Source organism: Barbus barbus (assembly GCF_936440315.1).
Source record: "Barbus barbus genome assembly, chromosome: 26".
NCBI classification, from domain to species: domain Eukaryota; kingdom Metazoa; phylum Chordata; class Actinopteri; order Cypriniformes; family Cyprinidae; genus Barbus; species Barbus barbus.
The window spans coordinates 17,959,409-17,980,730 of NC_136754.1; the positions used below are offsets into that span (position 1 = coordinate 17,959,409).

A 21,322-nucleotide genomic window follows, 5' to 3' on the forward strand; every position below is an offset into this window, starting at 1 on the left:
ATAGAGCCAGATTGCTGGAAGGAAAAAGGCAAGTTGTTTCAGAAGTGGAACACTTTGTTAAATTTATATTTAAATGTAAATATATTTAGTTATATATTATTAATTATATTATATATTGTTATATTGATATTTTTAAGTTTTACTAAATAAAGTAAGTACTAAACAAATGTGATATTTAAAAAAAAAACTATAATAAAAACTTTAACACGTTTTCTTCTGTTTTGAATCATATGCAGCAATAAATTATGTACAATAAGACCAGGAAGTTTAATGAATCAAGTAAATATTGTCCATTTTTATTCCATGTTGACTTCAAAGGTGAAGCATGTAGGTATTTTCTGTGGCAGCAGCAGCATCAGAATTACAAAAATAACGAGTCTGTGTGATGCTGCTAGTGGTACAGAAAATGACACACTTCATTTTACCCTGATTGTGGTTAGCCAATGATAAAATATTTTGTTCTCTGAAAAAAGGTACAAAACTGCCACTGTGGTGGTACACTTTCAAAAGTTACTAATATTTAGACTCTAAAAGTACATTTTAGTTCATTAAAAGTATATATGTGACCATGGACCACAAAACCATAAGGGTGAATTTTTTTAATTGAGATTTATACATCATCTGAAAGCTGAATAAATAAGCTTTCCATTGATGTATGGTTTGTTAGGATGGGACAATATGTACAAATATTTGAAAATCTGGAATCTGAGGGTGCAAAAAATATCTAAATATTGCGAAAAAAAATCCAAAAATACAATACAATATATCTTCATGGAACATGATCTTTACTTAATATCCTTATGATTTTTGCCATAAAAGATAAATCTATAATTTTTACCCGTTCAATGCACTGTTGACTTTTGCATTCAAATATGCCCGTGCTACTTATGGCTGGTTTTTATAATCCAGGGTGACATATTAGTATTTAAAGTACTAATATACCATTTAGGGGTAAGTAAGTTACAGAGATTTAGCTTTTGTAGCTTATTGTACCGCCCCAGTGACAGTTTTGTACCTTTTTTCTGAGAGTCTAAAAAAATTGTATGTAATTGTCAGCCAATACTGCAAGCACAGTGTGTACATTTCATACTGATAGAATGGTCCATTGATGGTAAAATAAGTTAAATGAACAGGTTTTTGTGAGTTTCTTTCTGGGGTGAGACACCTGGGTCTATCCTTGTGTGGGCTCGTCAAACTCACATGACTCCCTCTGTTTTATTCCACTGTGCACATGAAAGCATTCATTCATCCCCCTCAACCAGCAACTTTAATTACCACTCTACTAATTACATCAAATCACTGACATCTCCATCTGATACGGCAGGGACTTCAAAGACTAATTGTCTCTGAGCCCTGCATTTTGGGAAGAAAGCACTGCACAGAAATACCAACCGCATGTTCTGTGCTTCATTCTGTCTCATTCTGTGGCTCGTATTGTGTGTCAAGTGAACATTTCTGACTGTTTATTTATTGTTTTTTCTCCTCTCTCTGTCTGTTTGCAGTACGACAGTGAAAACATGTTCATGAGTATGCCAGAGCCCAGCCAGGACTTTGTGCCAGGGAACCAGGTGGGTTAATTACTGCTCACTCCTTTTGTTTTAAGTCGTAATTAAACAAATTTAAGCCGGCGCATCACAAATTAGAGCCGCTATCAGTCGCCACCATAATCAGGGGCTATTATAACATGTAAACAAAGCATTTAAAGCTTTGTCTCAGCTTAATGAAATGAAGCTTTAATGCATATTGTCGCAGGCTTTCATTTCCTCCATTTACACTTTCATTAAAATCTACACACAGTACGGGCTGCAAACAAGGCCACGGGTCTATAAAAGGCAGACTGCAGCATTTCTGAGCAAATTTCTGAGCAAAGTTTATTTCAGGATACTTGTGCTTGTTTCGAACATCCAAGATAAAAGGCTGTTTCATCAGTGACTCAAGCTGGATAGTTGAGCGCATCTTGCTATAAAAAGCACAGCTTGATAAAATTTTTTAACTAAAGCATGCAGTTCGGTGCATTAAGGTCAAGGGTGAACATGCCTGCTTGAGGAGAGCAGGTTATCTTAGGGGACCTTTTACACGTTTGGCTAATGAATTAAGTCTACAGGTTAATTAGCGGCCCTCAGGACACCTGCCACATTCTGCTGTATGGAAATGAATGTGACAGGCGGCCCTCGTGCACCGTAGCCAGACTGATCATGTGTGCATGTGCAAAATTGTAACTAGGATTTTTTCCCGCAGTATTTCTCCCTGCTAGTTTTATCAGCCTGCAGCAGGCTATATGTGATGTTGCTGCTCTATTAAAACATTTCCTTCCTGCTTTTGTCATGAGCTGTTTGGGTTTGGCCTGTTTTTATAGACGCATTGATCTGAACTATGTGCTTGCATTCCATGAAATTTAAGCGAGCTACATTTTGACATTTCAAACTTCGAACGCTATACACAATGGGATGCTGGAATATTACTCAAGGTTAAAAACAACTTTTCTGCAAAGTGCCTTGATGCAGTAAACACAATGAAAGCACCGAATTCAATCTGTTTGTGGATCACCGAGTTTGGCCTTTAATGTAAGACATGTAGAGTGTAATGTGCAATAGCTCCCGCTCTAAAACAACCCCCTCCCTCCCCGTCTCACTTATATTTTTCATATTACAAGTTACAAAAGTGTCATGAATAATTATTCCATTTACAAAAGTAAATTTAATAATGAAACACGTTTTAAGAAAAAACTGTCCATATGGTTTGGCAGCCTGCTCAAAACATCTCCTGTCTTTTGGTTTGACATAAGTAACGTTTAACAGGTCTCCGTTCTGCTGAAACGTGTGAAGGTGCAATTCACACCTTTCTCACGCATATCGAAAATTGTATATTTAAACTTAATCATGAACACATTCACTTGTGGTTTCACAAAGTTGTAGTTGTTTGTCAGTGTAGTTGCACTGACAGAACAATCTTTAAGTTTGTTAGACAATAGACATCAAACATGGGTCATATTAGTCAGTCAATTAACTAATGAGGTCAATTAGTCAAACTACATACAATATAATATAATATAAGCAACAATGTTATTATTATTATTATTATTATAAATATAATTTAACACTACTACTAGCCAATCAGAGTATTTACTGATTAAATAATGAAACTAGTCAGTCAAATAAAATAAAATATATATATATATAAAAGAAAATATTCAGTCTAACCTTATTTGTAAACAGCTGACTGTATCTCAGAGCTGTTACTTGCCATTCACTGACTAGTCACAGTTATAAATGCACATGCGTAATTATGATGTCATGTTGAAGTCACATGATTCGCTCAGGCTTATGTGCTTGAAATACATATAAACACAATACATATACATAATCAATAAGCATTCACAGTGCATGTGATATAGAGAATTAGTGAGAACTAGAGTCTAACCTGTAGGCTATAGAGAGTAAACCCATTGGTGTTATGGCTCTCAATAGCAAGAGGAAAAATAAATAAATTATATTTGACTCATGTATTATTCAGCGCGCTATAGCAAATGCATTCAGGAGAATGTAAAGGAAAGTGCACTAAATTACAGGTCACTTGTTTGTTTCATAGAGTTTAAACCTCTTTAAACAGGAAAAGCTGCATACGGTCCTATTGTGCCACCCATTACACAGCCTGAAATTGATTTACAATGTGCATGTACAATGTGCAAGCTGCAGCAAACATGCAGCGTTAGCACCTTAAACGCTGCATGTTTGCTGCAGCTTTAATGCCGGTAGAGGTGAAAGATGCATTGAGAATCTAAAGTAGCACAGAGCCAAAAAAAGGATTGAAGAGTGATGAAAGTTGAATGGAGTCTTGCATGTGCTATTGTTTCTTGTTACCCTGCTGTGTCGGTTGACCCCTTGGCCTTGCATCCCACTGTAGTTCCGCGTGCCTGCCAGTCCCAGCCAGACGCAGCACAGCAACAAACAGGCCGGCGGCCACTGGAAAAGAGACACCCCTACACACACGGAAGGCCCCCGTCTGACATGGGTAAATAACCCCACACCAACACCGAGCAGACGTCCATCAGTGCAAAATAACAGCAACCTACATTATTTGTGTGCTACGTGCTATGTGTGTCTCATCCATATGGACCCTTTTTACATTTACACTATTTTTACATTAACACCATTTGTCTAAATTGTTTAAGAAATCAAAATGCTACAAGGCAATAGCAGCATTACAATGTACACAATAAAAAAACGTGTAAAGTGTATTAAAGTATACTTGCAATAGTTCCACTTTAGCACAATCAAATATACTTCAGTATATCTTTAGTTGGACTCCAGCACTACTTCTGCACAATTAAAGTGCATTAAGCACAAAATTAGTTGTTCCTGTTTAGCAGACTTTAAGTATATCAGCTTAGTTTACTAAAACGTCAATTGCAGGGTATTTTTAAGTGCATAGTGTTTAAATGTATTTGTAGTATATTTAGCATGAAATAAATATATTTCAATTACATTTTAGTAAATTTATTTTTTACTAAAAATAACATAAATACATAAATAGCATAAGTAAATATCAGTTATCGACCTATGGTGGAAAATTTCAATTCAAAAAACCTATAGGACCTATAACCCTTTTGCTTTAAATGCTAAATAAATATTTATTAAAAAATTTAAGTTACTTGAATTTTTAAAAGATTTAATAAAGGTAAAATTAATATTAAAAGATTAATAGCGAGATAGATTACAACAATTTACTTTAATTTCCTGTATTTGAAACTTTATGTGACAATACCATTTTATAACATAGCATATTAGCATATCAACATTTACACAACATGAATATGAAACAAACTAGCTAGCCAGCTAACTGAAGAGAAGTCCCTTGTACATGAATATATCCATCTGTTTTACAATGAAAATGTTATCATGGTTGCTAATTCTAATTTAGAGAATGTTGTGTAGCGAACTCCTTTGCAGCAGTACTGACTACTTAGCTAGATTTTTTATTAAAACATTTTATTATTAATTCCAAGGTAATATAACAAGGGCACTTATTTAAACATTCATTCAATTATGTACATTAAGAGAGAGAGAAAATAACTAACCAGCTAGTGAAAAGTGAAAAATACATCAAAGTCTGTGAAAAGGGTCCATTTTTCTGTCTACAGTCTTTAGACGATGTCTGTCCCTGCATCCTGCACACTATTGTTGTGTAGATCACATTTTTATTTGCCACTGAGCTCCACATTGATTTCTCATGTATGAATAGGATTGCTGTAATCTTAGAGCTGCTTTGAGTCTAGCACTACTTTTATGTTTCCCTTTGAATCTTAAAACTCTCTTTGTAGATATACTTCCTCTTGCTTATGAGCTGCAGTCTTTATTTTCTGCTGTTTTCGTGCTTCCTTGCATCTCTCTCTCTCTCTTTCTCTCTCTCTTTCTTTCGCGACTTCTCTCTTTCCCTCTGTTGGGAACAGGTAATTACTTTTATTGGCAACAACAGTTGAATTCACCTTGACCTCAGTGTGTAGTACGTAGCCACAAAGCTTTCTCCTGCTTTTAAACACACATTAACCGAATTAAAGAGAAGCGTACCCCTGTGCCTATTTTAAACTTCACACTCAGGAAGCTAAAACTGAAGCTGAAAAGCGTCCGCAGCCTCAGCGCTAAAGGCAAAACATGTACTGCAATAGTGTCTTTTAATCTGCGCTATAATACAAACCAAAGGCAACCTGGAGAGCGGCCAAGGCCAAGTGTTAGGATCATGGCTATTATATGAATGGTTAGAGAAGTACTTTTGATTTGATCTGAAAATCTAAAAGCTGCCATGGTCTGTGCACCGGTGTGGACGACACTGTTTCTTTCATAAGCAGTCCTCAGAGTGATTGGTGAGATCAATGGTGTTGAGTGTACCGTTACAAATGTAATTTATGTGCAGAGATACTGAAACTAGAGGTGGCTCTTCAGATGGTTGCAGATGAAAGAGCAAAGCATCATGGAGGGTATTTTTTAAATTGGGATTTTGGAGGTGGGGGACCCGTAAGCTTTTGTATTTTTCTCTTACTAAATGGAGCCAAAATGGGTGTAGTGTATCAGGCCAAAACTAGATTGGATTAAACATACAAAATAGAATGGATAGACAAATAAAATGTTTAACTCTTTTTCTTTTTTTTTTTATTTCAAATGCAGTGAAACACCATTCAAGCCCAATTTTACTCCTGAGTACTTGATAGATCTGAAAAAGAACATGTAAATATTAGGCTATAAGGGACTAGTTGTCATTAATAAGCCAGCTTTGACACATAAATTAAAGTCTCAGTTACAAAAATAAATAAATAAATACAAAAAATTAAAAATATCAGTTTGATATTGCCCAAAAAAGATATAGTTCATTGTGCCATAGTGGAGACAAAACATGGGGTAAGTTGTCACAATGGAATGTGCCATTAAATAGCCAAATACAGTACAGGCTGTTCATCAAAGCAGAAACAGTAAAAAAGTTATGACACATTTGAAACAGCAAAAATGTAGAAGGTAACATTCCAAAATATAAACCAAAAAAAAAGAAGAATTTTTATGTATCTATGCATGAAAGGGATAGTGTACATTAATCAACATTCATGAATGTAAATGTACCCAAGTTAGCCTGAAGGCTTATTTTCATTGGTAGTCCCTTTGCCAGATGTACATAAAACTAAAAGGAAATAATAATAATTATTTTAAATATTAATTTTAATTATTTTAATTATGTGACAACTTGCCCCAACATATCACTTATGGAAAATACCCTTGGCCTAAGAACAAAGTAAAAATGTTCTATTAAAATCTTCAGCATATAGTTAAATCTTGTTAGAATGCTTGACAGTGGTTTTATTGTGTATACATCTTTACTCTCAGTTTGGAAGACAGAATTTACAGAAATTATTTGAATGTAAGGGAAATTTAACTGAGCTGGTGATGAGAGGGACTTTTTTATAAAGGAAACAGGCATGTGTTAAAATGACATTTAAAAACTGCCGTTAATCTCTTGGTTGAAATCTGCATGACTTTTCGCCTTCAAAACATTCCCACTGACTGACAACACTTTTGAAAGCCTCGTAGCTGCTTGAAGTGACAAAATGTGATACTGTTATCCATCTGTGCATCTCTGGATGTGGAGATCTGTTCCTCTCTAAAAGACATAACAATAATAACAGCCTACAAAAAAAAAAAAGACTGAATCAATGAGACAGAGCAAATACACAGAGGATTCATCTGCCAGCACTGTCTGTCTGCACACAGGTTCTCTCCTATCTTACCATCTCCTCTCATTCCCTCTTCTTCCAACCCAAACCATGTGTTTCTTGGCCATTAAATAAAAGCCACATTTATTAACCCAAAATGGCGGAGTGCTGAGCGCATGTCAGCCCACAAGCGCTCTGTATCAACGTTTATTTATTTTAATGCAGCAGCAAGATGAAGTAGTCTGTGCCAGCGATGCTAGATAAAGCCGACTACAGGCATACACTCACCGAACACTAAAAATATACACTCTTCTCATATTTCTGGACTACGCTCAAAGACACTACTTGTGAAAGTGCCCGCTTTGACTCACAGAGCGAGCAATGTTCAACAACTGCTGGTTTTTGTTCAAACCTGATAAGATTTTTAACACCACATTAGCTCGGTTGAATCTGTGTCATAGAAGATGCAAAGCAGCATACAGGAAGATTATGTGATATTATTACTATACTAACTATAAGAGCAGCACAGATACAATGTGTTATTTGTTTATTTCTTGCACAGAAACATATTTGCCCACCGTGATGGTTTGACATGTATATAGTCTCTGATGAGGGGGGTTGTCAGATTTCTGTGTGGGTTTATATAGGTGCTCGTATCTATCCCACACCCCCTCCCCCCAGATGTTGCAGAGCTCTTGTGGGACCAGGAGAAAGCTGTGCATTTTAAACATGCATAAACTAACCTTGTGCTCTCTACTGGGACTGAAGAGGCCCGTTCTTACATGTGTTTTTTACTGTATTTCAGATGCAAAAAAAAAAAGTTCTCTTGAGCCAAACCCATGTTCATATACACCATGTTTGTTGAACATTTCAGCAGATCTTAAAATACTATTTCTAGCATTGTTTTTCTCATAATATGCATTATTCAGATATTCATGAATTGCATATTCATGCATGCATGAGCCTTAAGCTGCTCAAAGGCATAGATGCAGCGTGCCGGACAGGGAGTGGTCACTCGTGGACCGTGCCAGTATGCTTTGATCCCGTTCGGTTTATTAGACGCGCCGGGTGTGATGCGGCGGCTCGGGTCAGACGAGGTTTCACACGCCCTTGTGTCCCCTCCATTAGACAAAGTAAAAACCTCCTTCAGAATGCTTGACCTTGATGCTAGCACAAGACAGACAAGCCCTTCTGCATTTATCCAGAAGCTCTCAACAGTAATCGGCAGCTCAGTGGGTCCGAGGTTGTTTTGGGGGCCCGGCCAAAGAATGTTGCATTCAAATGATCACCGCCCCTGGGTCCCAGAGGTATTCATTACAGGCTGAATTGCTTTCGTTGCCTCTCTTACACAATCCCAGCCTAGATTGCAAATGAAAAGCCGGCTGAAAAAAAAAAAAATAGGGCACCTTATTAAGTTTAACTACTGTAGCATTTAACCTGACATCTTCATTATTCAAAATTACATTATGAAAAAGCTGCTTCATCTGTGGGCGCAGGTTACTGTTGTTTACGCTTCCGTTTGCTGTTCTTTGGCAATTTAATTGGTGGAAGGGCATGACAACATGTTGGAGCGCTCCTTGTGCCGCATGGAGCTCTGGGTAATGATCCACAGCCAATCCTGGAGTGATCATTTAAATAGAGTAGGTTTATTTCTGAAAGTCAATTTCTGCAAAGGCAAATACCTTAAAGTGTTGTTTAGAAAAAAAACCTTTTGAAGAGTTGCACTGCTAATGCCTAAGAAAAAAAAGACACGGCTCGTTTAACACTCATTGACATTTTTGCCCCAGTACTGAATATTGTCACACTCTATGGGGTAAATTGTCACAACAAAAATGCCATTTCACCGTCAATTATAGGCTTTCAGCAAAATTTGAACAGTGAAACAATTATGAAACACAAAACAATGCTACGACTCAACAGTTGTAATTGTAATATAACTGTAAAAATTATTTTCTGTAAAAAGTACTGTAAAACTATTTTCTTTTCTTTATCATGTATCATGTTTAAAAATGTATTTTATTACTACAGTTATTAAAAGATGATTATTAAATACTGAAGAGGGTTCATACAAATCCACAGCTAGAGATCAAAAGAGTTGCTGAGATACAGCTTCCCCATGTGACAACTAGCCTGAGTTTCACTCATCCGTCTAAATTGTATTTCTATCAGAAAGCATCTCCTAAATTTGTTTTAATGCATTTGGTGGCGTAATGATGGGGCATATCTCTTATCTCGAAATGCAGGTTTTCTCATCTACCTCATATCTCAGCATGTGTGCACTTCTTTCATAATGACGAGCTGATTTACGCCTGTCAAGATGGAAGGTTTATAAACAATCTACATCTCCATTGTGAGGCTGCAGTAATTTAATGCGTAATTTCTGCTGGTGAAGCATTTCTGCCACTCGCTCACTACACTATGTTCAAAACACAAGTGCTCTCCTCATATCTTTCCACTCTCTCTCTCTCTCTTATTTTTTCCTTATTGTCAGTGTAAACCACATCAGATACATGACTATTCCCCCAGTTTATTCCTCTCTCCCCCTCCGCTGCGAAGCTTTGATTGACTGCTGACTGTGAAGTCGCCCATAGACAATGATTCCATACAGCCATCATGACCATCATCAGTAATTGATAGTAGATTTAAATGACTCTCCTGCTCATTTGCCATTCATCTCCCACCAGTGCCATTACCCTTGTGCTATTTGACAGGCAATCACCTCCCTGAGAGATTTGTTTTCCAGTCGAAATTATGTCACATGAAATGGGCAAGGACTTGCACGTCGTGGATCTCAAAACTTGTCGTTTTTTTTCCTTTCCCCTCCTTTGCATGCAATGCGAATGAGGGTTGTTGGGAAACTATGTGTCATCCAAAGTCCTGATTTACACAGAAATTGTAGTTTTTCTTCGATGTTTCGTTTACTGTCAAATGAAAAGCTAGGCTTTTAGAGGAAAACCGCACACCTAAATTATGTTAAAATTACACAATCTGAATGTAACTGGATTATGAATAGTAAACACTGAACTGAATGTACAGATATTGTGTGGGTAATTTCCCACAGCCCTGACTCAGTATATAAAAAGTTAATTTACTTCATTTCATATTATGTGATTCAGATCAGAACTTTCTGACCCTGGAGGTTTTATTCAGTTTCATAAAATGATGCAAAAATATTTTGATTACCAACGACATGACTCCAGTTTTTTAATATGTATCATTTTAGAGGCTGGAATTGGAAAAACGATCTGACTCATAGCACATATCCCTTCAGATAATGTATTTATTCAGATTAGCTGGAACGCTTTTTCGCAGTTTCTAGTTAAATAAGTAGATTGGATCAGATGACACCATGTTTTGATATGTTTGTATCCACGGCCTAATCTAAAGTCTTCTTTTTCACAACGAAAACACACAGATGTAGGAAATGTTTGCAATGCTCTTAATTTTTGTGCATTTCACTTTTTTTTTCATAGCCACACACCACAGCACAGGGTTATTTATTTCCTGTGTTCTCTTTCTTGGCTGCCTGTTTACGTATTTCAGTGTCACAAAAAAAGGAAAGTGTAAAAAAAGAAAGACACATCACGTATATAACCGTTACAACACACAAACATAATTGCACTTCAAAATGGCCATCGGTTCCTGCTTTTATTTATTTGTCTAATTTTCACCTGAATATAATAATTTCCCTTTCTTTGACAAGAAGTACATTACTCGCATGTATCAACAGCAATGTAAGCCACTGCAAACAGTCGTCTTGTTTTATGTGATTTATTTTTTTTAATTTGGCAGTAAAATCATTCCTCTAAGGGCCTTACTGTATGAATTATGCCAGCATATTTCCCGCAAACAAACGCAGACATCTGTGAGGCACAACACAATCAAATATGCAAATGAGCATGATACATTGGCTTTTAGAGGCAGAAGTAGGAAGCTCATTAAAACGATTATTGCAATCCTTAAAAGTAACAGTTGGACCGTTATTTGAGTTGAGTTTGAATTTGGAACCAATTTCATACCTAATTGCCTGTAGTTGGCTGTCTGACAGGTTCATTTAGTTTGCTGCAAATAAAAGCTATGTATTAGAGATAATAAAGCAGCAGAAAAGAGGAGCCCCTTTGAAGGTAAAAAAGAGAGGGATCGTTCGAGTCATTTCGAGTCGAATCAGAGGCTGAGCCGCATTTCGTGAAGCGTTCGGCACGACGTGCACAGATAATAAACTCTCTGCCTTCTGATAACTGTATATATTTTTCTACAGTATTTTACTCCAAGGGAGTGTTTACAGAATGATTTATGATTTTGCTTGGATTTGTACAGCCTTTCATCTCCTTATCTGCTTTACATCTTTTTCATCACGGTCTAAACTGACTGGGGCTGGAGGAGGCAAAGCGCAGGACAGCCTGTTTTAAAGCAGCCAAAGCAAACTTCACAGCCAAGCGCAAGTGACTGTTCAGCCTCATAAAAGCAGCCTTTTGTTATAGTCTAATGAGATTGATTGACCATTTGCATATAATTTTACTTCCTCAAAGGCTCAAATAGTAGGAATGAATCACTGTAATGTGCAGCGCACTTTGATGTACTTTATTCAGCATTTCATTTGCTGCGTATATAGTTGTGATTAGTCTTTTTTCTGTTATTGATACAGCGTGAATCATCGGCGTTGCGGGACCGCTTCGGTGGCAGAATATAGAACATCAAAGAATGTTGGTTTTCAACAAGATTGTTCTGTTCGTGCCGTAACCCATTTCATTCTCTTATTTATAAGTATCAAATGGACAGTCTGTCCTTGTACTAGCCTACGGTTCACCCCCCATTGTGCAGTATTTCAGACTAACTGTTTGGAAAGCCTTTACATGCTGCCTTTGAAGACACTCCGACAAGAATGCTCATTGCATTTCACTATCTATTCACTCGCTTTTTCATTTTAAAGTTGAAATGTGCTTTTTTTTCGATGTGATACCATTTGTATTAGATTCTATTGTATTTACCTCTGATAATAGATGAAAAAATGCATCGCATTCATCATCACTAATGACTAGTCAGTCATAAATTAATCATCTTTTGAAAAACGATGTCAAGCAGCCACACTTATGTAATCTGTGTTCCGACGGGTCAAGTAACCTCTTGTCTCTGTTCTTCCCAGCAGTCCTACCCAGTGCCCAGTCTTGGGGACGAAGACTTCAACATCCCGCCCATCACTCCCCCCACCCTCCCCGAACACATGCTGGCACACTTGCCCGAGTCCGAGTCCGGAACATACCATCAGCTGTGCCCCCCTGTCTCCCAGAATGGACTGCACCCCTTTCACCTGCAAGGAATGGACCTGTCAGGCATGTCGGTCCCCAACATGTTGGGCCAAGATGGTGGCCTGCTCACCAACTCCCTCTCAGTGGTGAGTACTGGCGCTGGGGCTGATGGAAGCCCATTTCCAACTAATATTTTAACTAAAAGTTTAAAATAAGCGTGAGATATAAAGTCACAATTATGAGAAATAAAGTTGCAATTGTGCGAGTTAAAAATCGTATTTTGGCATATAGTCGCATTATGAGTTATAAAGTGACATTGTGAGATATAAAACAGCAATTATACAGTACGTAGATAATATGGATGCAGTTGAGAGATATGAAGTCACCTTTTGAGATTTTGAGATAGATCACATTGTAATTTATAAATATAAATTTGCAATTCGTGAAAGAGTCACATTGTGAGAGAAAAAAAAACGACAGTTACCTTATTTATATTTTTAACTCTGAAGCAGACATGTGCTTTCATGTAATCTAGTATGGGAAATTACCAAAAACACAGTTTCTTTCTATGTGGAGGAAACTTCATTGTAAGATGCACATGCTCTCCTTTGAGATGTCACTAATGCATTTCGCATGACAGAATTACGCAACACCAAAGTCGTTTCAGTGCCCAAACAATGATTTAATTGACACAAATGAAACACCTCAACAGAGATTATAAGAGGTTGGAGCGGCATATAGAATGATTGAGATAGCACCCAGCAAATGAGAGCTAATGTGATTTAACGCACAGTGAAACAATGCCAAATTCCCCATTGGATTAAGTTAATTAAATATAATTTAGCATCGAGGCACTCCTCCTAATGCATTCTGCTTGCCATGTAGCTGTACTAGATCGCTGTACAGTACATTCAGCAATTGCAGATACATTTTAAAAACTTTTGAAACTTAGAAAAAAATTTATAAATCAGAAGAATACGGTTAAGTAAAACTGAATCTTTAAAAAAAGTTATGGTTAAGAAAGAAATGTTACATATAATATTTAGCTAATTATTATAAAAATACATTATTTAAACTACATATATTGTATTAGTACATATTACATATACGTAGTATAAATAGATGTGTGTATGTGTATATATTCAAATTAATATTTTATATAAATCGATATATTACACATCAAAATGATTTTATTTGGCTTGCTAACTTATTTTTTTACTTAGTAATTTAATTTGTTACTTTATCCTTCTCTTATCCTTATAACATTTCGATATTGATCACAAATATCTACAAATCGCTGCTACTTCTGGAGAAATGAAACTCAAACCTTAAATTGTTGGTCAAGTGTAAGAAACCTCATAATGTGATTATGACACATATGAAGTGCTGGTGAGCTATGACTAACTGTGGTTGAAGATGTGCTGCTAATCTGACGCTCGAGTCAAACTGAAACTTCTCCTCTTCATCTCTCACCTATTGTTTTCCACATGCTCCATGTTTGGGGGCAAACCTAAATATTGAGCGTTATTTTTGTGTGTGATAAACCCCGTTAATAATAACCTTTTTTTAAATCGACCTTTGTTCAATTATAAAAGCACAGATTATTTATATTTTTATCGGAAATGAGCGCACGAAGACGCAACAATGACAGTCGTAATGGTACGAACAATATTTTAGATTTTTTTGTTGCTCTTTTGGGAAAATGCACCTTCATAGTGCCCCTCTTAAACTTCCATCAAAAAGATTTTTAAAGAATAACATACACATGGGTGGCTAAAAAAAAACACACACACACAGAGTGACATGCACACTGAAAGATATTGAGATTCACAAAGGCATTTGTTCTTTTCACCTTAATGTTCTCAGTGCTTGGAGAACATCCATTTAGAGCGGCTATGAATTATGGTTGCCAGGCAACGGGACAGAGAGCTTGTAGCTGCAGTGGAGAATGAAAGAGCTAGCTGATGGAATTAATTTTCTCTCGGCATTAGCCTGTTGGAGCTGCCTTCTCTGGTGGAACAGAGAGTGCATTTATGGGCCTCTTACATTTTGCATTCATTTTATAGGTCTCAGAGCTTGCATTGTTTAGCCAGCAGAGATAGTTGAGTGAAATGTGCTTCACCTTAAAAAGTATTAGATTAAAAGGAAAATTATCTCATAAGGTTTCACCGTCTCTGCTCGTTCCATTAAAAAGAATGAAAGTAAATGTCGGCGAATGGCTAAATGGATCCCCCTAGTTCTGAGAAACGGGAAAGACTGCTTTTTAAACGTATAATGTAGGAGATGAGATCTCATCGGGCCATTCTGATGAGCTCGGTGATTCGCATAAAACGCGACGAATTTATTGGAAACGCTCAGGTAAGGTTTGCTTTCCAGAAAGCCACATGTCCGCTTAAATAAGCACAAGTTGATGTGTGTAAAATGTGCAAATCTAAACAGAGCTGACAGCGGAGGAGAGAGAGAGGGCGTGAGCGGCAAAAAGCAGCGAGATCGTCCATCATCAGCGCAAAAGCCACTAAATCCTCATCCAGCGGTGGCCTAAATAAAAAAAAGGAACAGTAATGGACATAAATCTCCATTTATTGTAAATTTGCAGCAAAGCCTACAGTTTGCAGTATTTTGCTGTGCGCTGCAAAACGGACACATTTGAGACCTTGAAAATGCCACTTCTATTAGGCTGCTTTCGCATAGATCATTTACAGTGACGTTTAATAAGAGACAGGTATTTGCGTGCGCTTGTGTAAAATTCGAGCTCGAGCAATTAAACTGGCATGTCCAAATGACAGATGGTGTAATACGGCTTTAAGCTTTTATACTCCAAATTACCTCACTTCTCATATGTACTCCTGCATGTCATAAATATTGTGTGTTTTCCTTCGTGTGGACTGTGACAAGCTATTATTACCCAAAAATAAATCAAATAAAATACGATTTTGAAGGGGATTAACTCGAGAGCAAAATAAATTAATCGCTAAGATTATGCCAGAATATATTTCAAATGATCAAAAGGGTAAACAAAAAGCCAGCGTGTCTTTTAGCTTATAAAGATCTACAGTAATGCAGGGACATGAAATACACCCTCATTACTCTGCCTGAAAAAGTCCTTATCATTGGGCTGTGGTTTTATTACCCTGAGCAAACAACTGGCTCTGATCTAGTCCAGCACTTAAGCTATTTATACCTTTTTAATGGAAACAGAAGGACATGAAAGTGCCCCTGAAGTGACAGCCGGAGTAAAGTAGACATTATTTTCCTCCCTTTAAAATGTCATTGGACTCCATAGAAAGCTGGGGTTCTCTCGTTTCTTTCATATGTCTCTGTCGCGCACTATAGGAAGATAAGCATGCAAATAGTCTCCTACTGTATGTGTGATTACAATTTGCCCTGTGATTTAAAGGAAATTGATATCAAATGAGTGTGACCTCCTTTGCAGAATGGGTCAGTGGATCTGATGAAAAAACAGCCCAGGCAGCCATTTGTTATTTAAAACTTAAAAAGTGCAGAACAGGCAACCTTTAGGGCTTTTGTCTGTGACCTTGTCACGTGACCTCTATTCATGCCTGGCAAGCCTTTGTCCTCTGTGTAGTGGAGATTAATGGTGAGCTCAGATGATAAATACCATCACAACCTCGCTCTGACAAACACGATTTGAGTTTTTTTCAGCAGCCATGTTGATCTGCTCGACGTTAACTTGGGAAATTTCGCTAGTTGTTGCGATATGATTAAACAATCTGTCTTTAATTTCACTCTTAGTTACTACCAGAGAGCTTGTCCTGCCTCTAGGTTTTGTTTTAGCAAGAAATAGAAAGTGACCTTTATCAGCGCGTGTGGTTTTAAGTTGAAATGTGTTTTCTACCCAAGACTGACCACATCGTCTAATTACCCACACAAGGTGGGTATTGTCTGGTTAAAAAGCAGAAAAAGTCCCCCCAAGAAAATACAGATGTTTCACAAGAAATTGAGTGGGAAGGGTATAATACTGGAAACACAGAGCGTATTAATGAGGTGCGTATAGGTGAATGCATTTCGCTGAAAAATGAAACTTTCTCCTATCCATTAACATTGTAATGGTTAAACCCCCTAAAAAAGTTGAACAGTTTTCCACTGCAATCTTTTTTCCAGCCACCTCACTGAGAACTTGACATTTTCACCCGTGTCAGTTTATGATTAGTCAGTTAACCGCTAAAACCGCACGGATTGAAGAATTTCCTCCGTATTGCTGTGTAATGTTGTCTTGTCATTAATCCGTCCAGTCAACTGCTTTCGGATACATGCCGATTTCTCGGAAATTAATAGTCTTTCCGATGTTCCATGACACATAAAACATAAAAAACACTTTCATGAATTAATTAATCAAGGTAAACACATGAGGGTCTTATTGTTGTCTATAAAATTAAACTGTAAATTTAAAACATATTTATCACTTAATTTAAATGAAAAATTATAAAAGCCCTGGCAATCATCCATAACACCCAAGTATCACAGCACCACTCAAAAATGCATTACATGCTGCTTTTTTAAATATTATACACTACTTTTCCCTGTGTGGCTGTCAGCTTCTGACAGTATGAAATATGTGAAATATTTGCATTAGCATTATTCAGTGCTCTTTGAAATAAGAGATGTTAGAAAGCAATTTCAGTATGTTTTGAGTAATGAGGGTCCAGTGTGTCTGAAGTGTTTATGGGGGGAGGGAGGCACAGAGTCACCTGTCCTTCAGAGAAATGCCCGTAGCCTCTAACCCCAAAGCTCCACCTGTCGGGGGCTTTGTGTTGCATACAATGGTGGGCGTGGGGTACATTTCAGGTCACCTGTTGCTTCAGACGGTGTCAGGTGACGGACTACAGCTACAGAGCTTGTCCTTGTCGGAAGTGATTTATCCCCCAGATACAGTGTACAAAAGCAATGTTTCTACACCCTGCTACTGACTAGTATTCACAGCAGTAGGATAGTGAAAAAACCTAAACCTGTCATTAGGTATGGATGGAGATATTAGTGCTAGTTAGTTTTAATAATTCTTGCAACTTTTACTTTTTAAATGAATATTTGATAACACTTTAGTATAGGGAACAATTCTCACTATTAAGTTGCTTATTATGCATATTATTAACATAGTGGCTGTTTATTAGTACTTATAAAGCACATATTCTGCATGACCATATTCTATATCCCTAATCCTACCCAATACCTAAACTTAACAACCACCTTACTAACTATTAATAACAGCACCAAATTAGGAGTTTATTGAGGCAAAAGTCATAGTCAATAGTGTGTTATAGCGAGAATTGGTCCTTAAAATAAAGTGTGACTGCATATTTCAGATTCAGTACAAGTTAAGCTTAATCAACAATTTTTTGTGGCATAATGTTGATTACAACAAATAAATTTGTGTATTGGGCCAATTCGCATATGCTGAAAAAATATTCAATGTTTCAGTGGTACTGGCACAAGGAATAAACAGCATGATCTTAATGTGAAGAATTCACTAACCTTTCAATGAAAAGTTATAATTTTACAACTTCATCGCCATGACAATACAATTTCTTAAACCCTAAACCCTTAAAATGATCATTATGATTTTAACAGATTTACAGCTCAAACAATGCACTAAGTGTAAGTGATTTTGATCTCTCTATATATATTATAAACTTTATAATATTATATCAAATTATATGCTTTACATTTGTGATTTTATAAAAGTGGCCCCATTCCCTTATATTATTAGTGCCTCATTTCATTTTTGATTTTGATTTTTGAAGTTGATTTTGCTACAACATTATGCTTAAAACTTTCATTCCTTTAACCAGCAACCAACAGAACGCCTTGACGATCCATTTATTTGAAAGATGCATTTGGAAGTCTAGGTATTTTTGTTTTATGAAATTAAGTTTTATTTTTAATCTTCCAGATGCAGCAAATGGTCAACTCAGACTCCCGTTACGGCGGCCATCCTCAGGTGGACACGCTCAGACCCAGGGTCCAACCTGGCATGGTTCCTCAAGGTCAGCTGACCACTATCAACCAATCACAACTCAATACTCAGCTGGGTCTGAATAACAACAATGGCACCCATGGTTCCCCATCTCCACCAGAGAGCAAGTCAGCCACACCCTCCCCCTCCAGCTCTGTGCATGAGGACGATGCAGAAGATGCTGCCAAGGTGAGAGAGAGTGTGTTTTACCCATTCTGTGATCTCATGAATATAAAAGCTTATCTTCCTCACACACACACACACACACGGTCACATAGACTATTTTATGCACTGTGGCAAAATATGTATTAAAAGGAATGAGTCACTGCTGACCTTTCAGCAAGTTGTACTGCCATGTTTCCTTAAACATAGATTTGCTAAGACACTGATCTGCCTCAAGTCTCTTCTTCACAGCCAATACATTACAGTACATTTTCTCCAAAACTCACATCAGTACTGATCCTCTGGAAAGTGTGGTCGTTTATATGCTCTGCTAAGATATTTTTGCGTCTTGTTTCCTAACACAGAAGACACGGTTCAGCAAGTCAAGAGCTGTAAACATACACGATTATGAGCTGCTCGTGTTTATATAAAGTGTCACACTCTGATATTTCATGCACTTAAATTAAAATGTCGTGGAAAGATTTATAGTTAGGACTGTTATGATTATAAAGCTTTAGGCTGGTGACTAATTGTCATACAAGTAATTAAATTAATTGTCTTTTTAGATCATTTAACAGTTACAGTGTTAAAGGGTAACTCAACACACATACACCATAAAAAAATATTTTTTCACACTGAACTTGGAAACAAATTTTATGTTATTTTAAGGAAACTTATGTTTTGTTTTATTTTAAGGCTTATAAATACTTAGATATTTAAACTATTTGAATGATACATATCATAGTTTATATATATATATATATATATATATATATATATCTATAATAAATTATTTATCTTGTCATTTTTAATGCAAAAATGACTCTTTGCTATACTAAAAATTAAAACAAATTGGCATTTTATGGTATTTCTACATGCAATTGATTGCCCTTTAAAGTGAACAGATCTGTAACCGTAAAAAGGCAATTATGTAATAATCACAACACCCTATAGATGCGGTATATTAAAATTAATATTTCATTTTCTAGAAATTGTTCTTTGCAGCTGCAGTCTTTATAGAAATAGTTATCACAAACAACTGGAAAGTTGTCATGGAAAATTATTGGTAAAAATGCGTGGGAACCTGGTACATACAGTACGAATAATGCACAATAGTCATTAAAATTTAAAAAGTAGCTCCAGGCTTTGGAGACAAGGCTCACTAACTATCTTTAGGAAGATGATTCATTCACGAAGCTGTTATTATGGCTTAATCTAATTGGATATCTATTGTTTACAATAATGAGCCCCTCTCTTTTCAGATCAATGGGGCAGAGAAGAGAGCAGCCACAGACATGGCCAAGAAGCCCAAAACCCCCAAGAAGAAGAAGAAGAAAGACCCCAATGAGCCTCAGAAGCCAGTGTCAGCCTACGCTCTATTCTTCAGAGACACGCAGGCAGCTATCAAAGGCCAAAACCCTAATGCCACATTTGGGGAGGTTTCTAAAATAGTGGCCTCCATGTGGGACGGCCTGGGCGAGGAACAGAAACAGGTGATTTTTTCTCTTTAGTAAACCTTGCTCGTGCAAACATGAAAAGTTCCTTTATCTTGCTGCGATCTTGTGGCTGACTCATAAAGACTGAGGTAATGTAGGAGGAATTAGATTACTGTGTGTTTCTATACACACAGCACATGTTTTGTTTATTATATAAGGTATTATCTACAGTATATACAATAGTATATCCACATAACGATTTGTTATGACAGCAGATGCGATGACGCACATGTTGGTCAGAACATTTGTTGATTTCCGCTTGTGCAATCAGAGAATAACATTGTCTCCGCAGTGGTGCTGTGGTCTAACATCAGCTTGGTTGTGCATGGTAGGGGAAGTCTTAAAGTCAGGTGTGAAAACACATGCAACATGTGAGAAATTTTTTTATTGGAACATAACAAACAAAGGTTTTGTGGGGTCTGCTAATCGCTTTCTCAAGTTTCGGTAGACATTTGACATGAATACAGTCTGTAGTGTAGTAAGCAACAGCATTTTTTTATTTGATTGCATTCTGAACAGGTTTAAAAGTGTTGGAAAGGTTATTTTGGAAATTAAACAGGTTACAGATTGCAAGTTACCCTATTTAAAATGCAATAAGTAATGTAACTATTTCAGTTACTTTATTAAAGTAATGTAACTGATTACATTTGATTACCTTTCTACATTTTTAATAAATGTTTTCAAATGTTAATCATTTTCAAACATTTAAAGCAGCAGGGTTAACCTTAAAGTAGTACTCAACACTACACTTTGAAAAAAAAAAAAACTAAGTTGAGCCAACTTAAAATTTTAAGACAACCAGCTTCAGCAGATTTTTTGAGTTTCCTCAACTTGATGTTTTAAGTTTATACAAAAATAATTTGATAGAACTCAAAAATCTGCAAAAAGCTGGTTGCCTTAAAATTAGGCTCAGTTGGCTCAACTTTTTTTGTTGTTTTTGTTTTTTTACAGTGTAATTGCTGTCAGACTTTCAAAATGAAGACTTCAAAAGAATATAATACTTTAATTTTAAAGCATATCCACCACAAAATCATACTTTAGCACCTATTTTTACTTTGAGATTGTTCTGTGGTTAAATACCGATTTAATCATAAGATATCGTTTAATATCTAAGCAAATCTTTTTGAAATCAAATCTTTACATAGATATGACAGTAAATACTGGCATCTAACAATGCTTTTGAAAAAAACAACTGTTAACCTTAAAAAATAAAGCATAAATACAAACCCAAATAGGAAATAAAATAGTTATC

At 36.5% G+C, this 21,322-nt stretch overlaps 1 protein-coding gene across 2 annotated transcripts in view; it reads left to right on the plus strand.

Annotated features, from left to right (window-relative positions):
• LOC306845580 (thymocyte selection-associated high mobility group box protein TOX-like) overlaps positions 1-21,322 on the plus strand; it is a 56,544-nt gene that overhangs the window by 25,803 nt on the left and 9,419 nt on the right. Inside the window, exons 2-6 of one of the 2 annotated variants that reach the window (XM_079378458.1) lie at positions 1,503-1,568; positions 3,904-4,011; positions 12,339-12,587; positions 18,350-18,601; positions 19,837-20,067. In XM_079378458.1, the coding sequence (XP_079234584.1) occupies positions 1,503-1,568; positions 3,904-4,011; positions 12,339-12,587; positions 18,350-18,601; positions 19,837-20,067 (906 nt within the window). The remainder of the gene's footprint in view (positions 1-1,502; positions 1,569-3,903; positions 4,012-12,338; positions 12,588-18,349; positions 18,602-19,836; positions 20,068-21,322) is intronic. The other variant, XM_079378459.1, reaches the window with a different exon arrangement.